The 10200-nt window shown below is 39.2% G+C and overlaps 1 protein-coding gene across 1 annotated transcript; it reads right to left on the bottom strand.

Annotated features, from left to right (window-relative positions):
* Nucleotides 1-2490: 2490 nt before the first annotated feature.
* On the bottom strand, nt 2491-9985 carry coq10b (coenzyme Q10B). Its single transcript, XM_078262617.1, has 5 exons — nt 9854-9985; nt 6401-6556; nt 4476-4668; nt 3604-3705; nt 2491-3378 (listed from the first exon to the last, which is right to left on the bottom strand). The coding sequence occupies exons 1-5, from the start codon at nt 9949-9951 to the stop codon at nt 3211-3213; spliced, it is 717 nt and encodes a 238-aa protein (XP_078118743.1). The 5' UTR covers nt 9952-9985; the 3' UTR covers nt 2491-3210.
* Between the last annotated feature and the right edge of the window lie 215 nt (nt 9986-10200).

Raw genomic sequence — 10200 nt, 5'->3', positions numbered from 1 at the left:
CTCTCCCCCCCTTTCTTGTCTTAAAGCTATCCTGTCGATAAAAGCCCAAAAGAATCTTTAATAAAAACCAACTTTACCCTTCGGCAGCAGTGACATTTCCAAACCTTATGACCGACTCCGATGCTGCCATGCATCACACCAGTCTATTATTACCACTCACATGATGACCCTATTTCTGTCCAATCAACCCGTGGCCACTTCTGTGACAGTGTTAATGAAATAAATGATCAGTCAGGTTTTTTTTGTTGCGAAAATAAGTTTATAAATCATGCAGTGGATACATCTTTTTAAAGTCATTAAAAACATTTACACAAGTCCTTTTCCCCAATCCCTTGAAACACACAACCATTTTCTTTAAAAGCAGCATAAACGTCTTTCTTACATGATCTTCAAACCAATATTTACACTTAAACTCAAGTAATAAATATTAAAGAATGAGTAGAATGTTTCAACACTAAAAGATTAATATGCTGCCAGTAGTTCAGGAGGCACTCTGTGAGCGGTGCGGGTCGGACAGTTGGAATCGTGACGGTTCCAGGGCGCCACTGAACATTTGTGACCTGGCCTCTGTCTAACCGGCCAGTTTGGGCCCTTTGTATCAACTTGCTTAAGATTTGTTTTATTTTTTTTATTTAACTTTTATTTAACCAGGTAGCCTGTTGATAACAGGTTCTCATTTGCAACGACGACCTGGCCAAGAAAAGCGTAAGCGTACAAGACAAACATGCAGTTTCACATTCAATAAGAGTTAAAAGTTAACACCTATATACTGCCAATATTGCACACTTTGCTGTATAATGTAGCTTTAACTCTTATGGCCAGCATAGCTCCCTTAATGATGAGAGCATAGTATATGTAACATAAAGAGAAGAAAAAAAACAGTTTCCTACTAGGGCTGGGCGACAGGATGATATGCATTGTCAAAACGTTAAATTTATTATTTCTATTGCAATGTCAAAAAAAAAAAAAGCTGCCGAACTGCTTTACGGCAATATTTACACCATTTGGACGCCGCTTTATGTGCATTTTTGCATATTTGCACATTATGTTCATTTTACACTTAATGAGAAAATAAAGAAGTTTAAAAGTATTTCATTCAAAGAGTATACAAAAATAAGCTTTACCGTGTGGAATATTTATTTATGCAATTACCAGAAAACATGCTCCATCTTGAGATAGATAGATAGATAGATCGTTATGAAAATATGAAATGATCTATTTCGGGATAGAAGATTTCAGTCTTATCACCCAGCCGTAAACCTACTAAAGCAAAAATAAAAGTCCAGCACCCTTTGAAAGGTGCGTTTGTTCCTGATAGTTTACAGTACATTTTGTACATGTAGTCCTTTGTACACAATCCTCACTGCATGATTCCAGTGATACAGTGTCTCGCCTGCCTCTGCCCTTTATTCTTAAAATATATTCTTATAATATACAGTTCTGTGGTGACACGGTGGAGGTGGACATTTAATAGGTTACTGTCCATCAGCCGCATGGCTTGGAGTTCATTTTGCATAAGTTTAAACATTACCTTCTTTAGTTGCTTTGTGCCCTTGATGCTTAATTCATCCCAGAAAAGCATCAAGGTTGTAAAACCATCTGGGCCCTGCGGCTTATATCATCTCTAGCTAACAAAAGATGGGTTGCCCTTAACTCTAATCTCTGTAACATGATCAACAAGTAATGACCCATTTCAACTGGGAACTGGAACCTTTCTTCATCTTGAACCTTTCACAAACTGTTCATTCCCATTGTAATAAACAAGGTATTCTCACCAATTGGGGGGGGGGGGGCATCTTTAAAAACCTCTCTCTCCTACAACTTTGAACAGCCTCATCTGCATTGTTGTCTTATTTGTTGTGTGTACTCCGACACAGGTGATTTGCAATATCGTCTACTACACATCCTGAAATCAGTTTTTTTGGAAGACGTGTACTTGTAAAGTGTCTTCCTAAAGCAGCTTTTTGAATTACAGTTTGGAACTGTGGTCGCAAAAATGGAGTTCAAAGCAGTGTAGTTAACTATTGAGTGAAGCTATTGTTAACAGTGTTTCCTCTATGTTGATTTTGTCGTGGTGGCCTGCCATGGCAAAATTTCTGCCGCCACCGTATCAGAAATAGGACAAACGCACAATGTAGTCGTGGTTACCTTTTAAATGATCCTGCCGACATAATGCGTTGCAATTTAACCCAAGTAGAACTATCCAGAGGTTGTTGGGCCCGTCCAGCTGAACTCCACATACTGTTGTGTTGATGTAGTTTATTGTCAAAACGTTCGCTTTCTTCCGAGTCGACCATTGAATGAACCGCTCCACCAAAAACGTAAAATATGCCTCATTGTGTGTGAATAGAGGTGAATAAATACATTTGTGTTGCAGTGAAGTGTCAGTTCCGTTTAATACGTAAAATATTTAGCGGCGGGGCGTGGGGGGGGGGTTGTTGTTCGGACAGACCTGCCCCCACTGCTAAAAAGTATTTTTTCAAATACGCCGCACTTTCGCCACATAAATTGCAGATTTCCGCACAAAATATGCAGAGCTTGCATGATTTCATAATCCCCGCATTTTCGTTGCAAAAAAGTCACATGTATCTTAGCAGAAAGTTAAAAAAAAAATGTTTGCGTTTACTTCACACAAGAGCAGCTATTTTCCCCCTCTTGCCATGGGAACGTTATGAAGTGACGTGATGAAGTGACGTTATGAAGTGACGTTATGAAGTGACGTTATTACGCGACGTGAACATCATCGAAAAGCTGCAAACCCCGCGATGAAGCCATGATGAAACCGCAGTTTTTGCAAGTTCATCGCATATAATTGCATAAATATCCCGCATAATCCATCGCATTTTTTAAGAAAACATGCCGCATAATCAAGGATTTTTGCCCGCAACAATCACAAAAAAAACTCGCATTTTTCTCGCAGGACTGGATAATGAAATGAATTGAAATGAAATCTTTTTTTTTTTTTATAGCACCAACGTGAAAATGAGCTGGTCGATCCACATCAGTCATATAGTATATACATAAAAACGTTTTTAAAAGAGAGAGATTGGAAACTGTTGAGAATAAACTTGGTCGTTGCTGTGAGAAAGGCACTGCAGTTTTCAGTTAGAACAAGGTAGCCTGTCTACACTCCTCCTCTCTTATCTTATCTTTCCCTCCGACATCAGCATTGGGCGTTGTGTTTGTTTGTGTATCGGGGTTTGTGCAGCGCTACGTGCTGTGAACCTCGTGGAACATGAGCTCGCGAGGGATGGCCGTCTCGGCGCCATATACATTGGAGGCGCGACGCTCAAACGCCGAAACCATTTGCTTCACCACCTCGTCGAAGAAGACGTGGGCTAGATGCGAGTGGAGGAGGGAGCGAAACTCGAAGGAGATCTGAGGAGAGGGGAGAGGAGAAGGTTAGCAGCTGAGTTGCATCCTGTACATTAGTCTCAGAGTTTTGAACTGATCTGATAAGAAACAACTCAAGCTCAGACGTGGAAGAACACATGATCACGCATACAGAGCAAAGGCTAAAAACAATCTTTGACTGTTTATCTTCTTTTTTTTGTTTTAAACAGGGTTCAGCATGTTGGACTGCTACAGTTGGCGTCTACTTACGGAAAAATCCACAGTGCAGGTACGAGGATATCCCGGGAGGCCAGGGCTGAAACGCCAAACCGTCTCCAAGTGGTTGAACAATCTGCCGTCTGAACAGGACGCCTGACAAGCAACATAAACACATTATTTGCAATTAGTTTGCTGCAACAAAATTGCAAAAGAAAATGAGGGGAAAACTTTATGAATTTCTAATCTAATAGGTACTAACTGATTTTACTTTATCAGCATGTATAACCTTTTTAAACTTGGTGGATCAGTCAAAGTTACCAAATATCTGAGGCTGAATTTTGGGGAAATGTGTAAAAAAATAAATAAATAAAATAAACCAAAAAAAAAAAACAATCACATTGTTATCAACTATACTGCTAATATTTTCCAACTGCTTTGCATCCCCTAATACGACTACTGACTCTGCTAAACTTATCTTTTTGTCTGCTGATTTCCGACAGCAGGAGTGAAGCTCCCCGCCGTTTACTCATTTGCTCAACGTTTGTGTGAATGAAACTGAAACAAACTGAGCGAACAGGCCTTATATGGTCTTTTTTTTATACTAGTTAATTTTATATGTATGTACATATCTATGTAGCCCACCCAGTGCTGATAATAATAATAATAATAATAATAATAATAATAATAATCTAACAAAAGCAACCCTCAGAGAAAGAAAAATTGGAACTATATGTATATATGTATGTATAAGCATACACATACATACATCTTTACATATATGTACGTATACACATACAACATATGCATACACTCCCAAACTTTTACCTAAGAAACATAGGAGTTGATTTATATATATATAAAAATAATAAGTTAACACACACAATAGCTTAACACAATAACTTCATAAGCAAACAGTGCCTTACCTTGACCAGGTGGGGGCGTACTGAAGTAACAAGAGAGGTGTAGTTTTCCATCACAGGTGGGAAGCCCACGCCTAGTTTGGCCTTGCAGAATCCAGCTCGCTTGAACACCACATCAGACTTCTTACACCAGGGAACAAAGACGCAGTAGTTTTCCACTCCGGCCACCACCTCATATATCTCCTGCATGGAATGCCTGAAGAGTCAAGGATGGAGAGGGAAAGAGCCATGAAGTCTGCTCGACAGGAAGCAGGTGAAGCTCAGCAACTGTGTCACAATATACACACTAAACAAGGCTTGCACGGTACAAGAGGGTCAGCCCTATGGTCCCACAGCCCTATGGTCCCCACAGCCCTATTATCCCACAGCCCATTGTTCCCACAGCCCTATGGTCCTACATTTCTAAGATTTTTTTTCACTGACAATTAGGCCCTATTATCCCACAGCCCTATGTTCCCACAGCCCTATGTTCCCACAGCCCTATGTTCCCACAGCCCTATGGTCCTACATTTCTAAGAATTCTCTTAAAATTAGGCCCTATGTTAGGGTTAGGGTTACATTCCCTCTGTAGTCCATTGCTACTGGATAATAGGTTGGGTGTAATTGGCTACCAAATTGGGAGAAAGGGGGATCAAATCTGATACAAATACATGAAAAAGGAAATACGGCCTAATTTTGGAGAAAAAAAAAAATCTTTGAAAGTTGGGAACTGTGGGAACATAGGGCCTAATTTTCAGTGGAAAAAAAAATTCTTATAAATGTGGGAACATAGGCACGCTCCCAAGTTAAGTATACAGTAGGTCAATGAGAAACAGAGAGGGGGAGGGGGGGAGAGAAGAACAAGAGGCAAAAAGAGCGCAAGAGAGGAGATTAAAAAGTAATGAAATAAACAAAATAAAGGCAAGATGCAGTGACTGAGACACAGACGGAGACCGTTTCCCACACCGCCGTTGTATTAACAGCCTCAGCCCAGCTGAGGGAAAATAGCTGCAGCAGCCTGCGTCTATTTATACAACGAGATTTAGTGATTATGACCTCCCTACAGAACACAGGAGGACATTTAGTGCGTCATACAGAAACGCATATGTAGAGCCTCAGATAGGGCACCGGCATTAAAACAAATATGATTTATGAGGGCTGTGATTGGGAACACAACTTGTTTTAACTATATACAGTATTAAGATGTGACGAGCTTTTTGTTTCTTTCTGTAAAGTGTATTGAGACTATCGTTATTAACGTAACAAGGACATTTTGAGCTCAAATTAAACCTAAATATGTGCCGAGTGTGTCTCATGAAATGCCATGGGAGTAGGGCTGCACAATTAAATCACAATTTTATCAAAATCGCAATATGGACTAGTGCAATTTCCAAATCGCTGGGGGGGCGCAATATTTGTTAATGATAAAATATGTGTCAAACCATTCTAAAATAAAGTATTGTGGTGCTGCAGAGACGTCCCGGCCTACAAATCCTATCCTACAGACTAAAGAAAAAAAAAAAATATATATATATATATATATAAAAAATATATATATATATATATATATATATATATATATATATATATATATATATATATATATATATATATATATATATATATATATGAAAAGATTTGAAGTGTATATATATATATATATCACACTTCAAATCTTTTTATATATATATATATATATATATATATATATATATATATATATATATATATTTTTCAATGGAAATGAGAATAAGGATACAAAAATGATCATTCCCTCCAATATCGTGAATCATATCACAATCGCAATATCAGTCAAAATAATCACAATTAGATATTTTCCTAATATCGTGCAGCCCTACAAGAGAGGAAAGAAGAGACAGTGAAGATGATATAATAGAACAACTCTCTTAAAAAAAGACTTTCACTTCATCACATGAGCACCGACTCACCCAATGATGCGTCTCTCCGAGTACTCCTTCCTCTTGGAGAAGGAATCGGCCAGGTTGAAGAAGCTGCGGGCTGGTAACACGACGCCACGCTGTGGCATGGCTCCACCCAGCAGGGGAGGTAGACGAGTCATCAGGATCCCACATGACGACAGGTATCTGAGCACAAAATTCACACAAACCGGGTTAAGGTAGGGGTTCGAATCAAGTTTTATAAACAGGACAGAGCCAACACACTCTGAATTCTGTTTTGATGGTACCACAATTGCTTTAAAAAGTCTGTTCTTCCTCTTGTTGTTTTCTGTTTTTTTTCTGGACTCAGATGAATAAGTGTGACAGGAAACTCTCCAGAGAACATTGATTTATCTTGAATTACATCAACAAAAGGCCCGCTGCTAATTAACCCAGAATACCTGTAAGTCAAGAACAAAAGCAACAGAAGCTTTTATTCCTGGGGAACAGGATACTTTACATGGAAAGCCTTCCATCAACACTTGCCAAGAATTTGCCATTCAAATTAAATGGCTCACAGACGCCAGTACATAACACGGGAACAAAGTCAAGGGCACTAACTTTAGCTTTGGAGACCTAAAACACAAAACAGCCAAACATTTTTTTGGTCTAGCTTCTAAAATGTAGAGATTTGCTGATTTGGATTTCTGTTTGATATATGAGTTTAGTGAAAATACTTGGTACTTGGATTTCGTACAGTTGTACAGTCAGACTAAATGAGCAATTTGAAGAGGTCACCTTGGGTGATGGGAACTTGTGTGTAGGTCTGTAACAATTAATTTTCTAACCACAATTTTTTTTTTTTTTTTTAAACATTATCGCGGCTATTTTTTTTTATTGCGTTCATTGTTTGTGTTTCACAAAGAGTTTAACCTGAGCCAGACCGACAACAAAGATAGAAATCATATCATCCATACAGAGATAGTAGTATACAGCTGTTAAAACATAATAAAATATATGACACACTGGTATCGGATCAGTACTCGGTATCGGCCGATACGCAAGTTCAGGTATCGGAATCGGGAAGCAAAAAATGGTATCGGACCATCTCTAAATTAAAGCATTGGAGCATTTTTTAAATGAGATTGGTCACACTATTGTTTGGATCCATCAAGCGTGTTTGCAATACCGGCGTAGCCTCACCTAACAGTAACGTTAGCTAGCCTATGCTACTATGGATTCCTACCAGAGGAAGCCCCACCCGCAGTTGCAAGTTCAGTCGGCTTTTGAAACGTTAAAAATCCACCAAAGCACCTTTACATGTGTTTAAGTAATGTAGTTAGTCCGTCTGTGGTGTTTAATCTACTATGGTGCTTTGTTTAATGTTTAATTAGTAACGTTACCATAAATGACGACGCTGCAGTGGAAATGGCCGTCATTCATTAGCATTATACTAACTTAGCCAATAGCCACTTTCCGACCGGAGGGATTTTTGCAGTTCCTAGAACATAACATTCCTAGAACCCTTTCTTTCTCGTGTTCCGACTGGACCAATTTGGGGATTATTAACTTCCTCTGACCACAGTTCCTGTAACTCTTTCAGCTCCTACTTCAGGGCAGGGTTTTTTCACTTTCCCGCATAGTGGTGGTTAGATGGCTGTGTTGTAATAACAAAAGGTCAGTTCCTATGGCCACTTGGCCAGTGTGAATGCAAATGGTAAAAAAGGTTTTGGGGGAGAGTAGTTAGTAGAACTGTTTAGAAGTGGACTGTTCCTTTGACTACATTACTGTAACTACTTGGTCGGAAAGAGGCCACTGGGATTTGTGCTTTTACTTTTCTAATCTGTACAGAACAGCTTGTTTGCTAACTTCTGCTAAGGTCCTAAGGGACTGTTGATGGTAATTGTTGTTTATGTGTGCCAAATTTTAATTATGTAAGTGATTATTGGTGGGACTGTTGGCAGCTTTCACTTGTTGCCATAGCTAGAGATGTTCCGATACCGATACCAGTATCGGCTCCGATACTGCCTAAAACGCTGGTATCGGGAAGTACTGGAGTTTATGCACCGATCCGATACCACGTAATAAAGCCCTAAAGAAAAAATACGTTAAAGTAGTTTATTTATGTTCTTTTTCCGTTATAACTGAATGTCAAACTGGAGAATAAAAGAAGTTCTACAGTTGTTAACATAATAAAATATATGACACACTGGTATCGGATCGGTACTCAGTATTGGCCGATACGCAAGTTCAGGTATCAGAATCGGTATCGGGAAGCAAAAAATGGTATCGGACCATCTCTAGCCATAGCAACTCCAAACATCATGGGCTGTTAGCCGTATAAAGCCAGAGAAATGAAACACAATCTGTTTTTTTTGTTTATGATTAATGCTTTGTTTGTAATTGACGATATAAATGTTCTACTTTCATTTTTTTTCATTTAAAGCAAAAAATACAATGTTTTATGATAAGGCGTGGTTTACTTCATAGAATGTGAACCTGCGTATCTGGGTAACGTAACAGTGATATATAACAATCCTAAACTTTAATTTGTTTGAAAAAGTAAGAAATAAATGTGTTATTTCACTAAGAGTCAATTATATTGTTAATCGCAATTATTTCTGAGACAATTAATTGTCCAGCAAAATTGGGAATTGTTGCAGGCCTACTTGTGAGTCTCTATTTCTTCACTTTTTCCATCAACAAAACCACTAATCCATCCTCAAAATAACAATTAGTTGCAGTTCTAATCCATTTTCCAAATCAATGCTAAACTGATTAGTAGGTGATCAGTGGGATCAAGTGGACAATGGCCCTGAGTCAGATCCCCGCTGACACCATGAATGGGAGGACTCGGTTAATCTTGGATGGAAAAAAATGGCTTGTAACCCCCCACAGAAGCTATGCCTGTGGCAGCCTGTTCCACAATGTCCCTGGCACAGCTCTCAGGGCATGCATTTAGATGTTATGTCACCACTTAATATGATGTGATAATATCAATGTCATCATTAGCCTAAACCAATGAAACCTATTCTGTGCTTCTCATGACGTGCTGCTTTGAATTTCTGTTCCATTACTGGCCTGCTGGTCACTTAGAAGAAATCCCTTTCACTACTACCTGAAATGTGATGCAGCTGACACATGGCACTGACCTTAAACTGCCAAGTCTATGCAAGTGTATGCATGCGTATGGGTGCAGATATGGAGAGGTGTTTGAGAAACTGGGACTTAAGAGCAAAGGACAGTGTACTGGCCACATTATACCCCAAAAGGGTGCAGATGCAGGACAAAAAGGTAGTTAGTTTGCACACTTAAAGATTACAAGTTAAAGCTGTAACGTTAAAGCCAACAACGTTAACGTTACCACTCAACAAATGAATTTGTAACCGACTATCTTTGGTGCTAACGCTACTAGCTAACTAACGTTATTTGTTATTGTCAGAGGTGTATCTTATCCTTTCACTTTCCAGTTTCAGTCGAAATTTACAAGATAAAATACTTTACCTTACGTTGTTCCTAGTTTGAATTTCCCGGCTGGCTGTCGAAGGTATACTTTTCATACACTCAGCTACTTTTCTCAGGCTACGACTACCTCTCGCCATCTTCCCTGTCTTTGACGGATTTCTCTCCAGGCTGAAAGGCTAGCAGCAACCACAGATTTACCCCGCCCCCTTACGACACGCACTCTGCGAATATCGGACTGCCATTGGCTGACTCGTACCCACTGAGCGTTTTTTATTGGCCAGTTCTGTTGTTCGTCACCTGAGATTACTGACGTTTGTGTTTTGCAGGAATGTCACGAGATGCGGGCTCATGTTTCTCTTCTGTTGCCCTGTGTTACCTTTACACTT

This window comes from Sander vitreus, chromosome 11 (assembly GCF_031162955.1).
Source record: "Sander vitreus isolate 19-12246 chromosome 11, sanVit1, whole genome shotgun sequence".
In the NCBI taxonomy this organism is placed as follows: domain Eukaryota; kingdom Metazoa; phylum Chordata; class Actinopteri; order Perciformes; family Percidae; genus Sander; species Sander vitreus.
The sequence above is the reverse complement of the archived record's forward strand: the minus strand, read 5'-3'. Positions and strand labels throughout refer to the sequence as shown.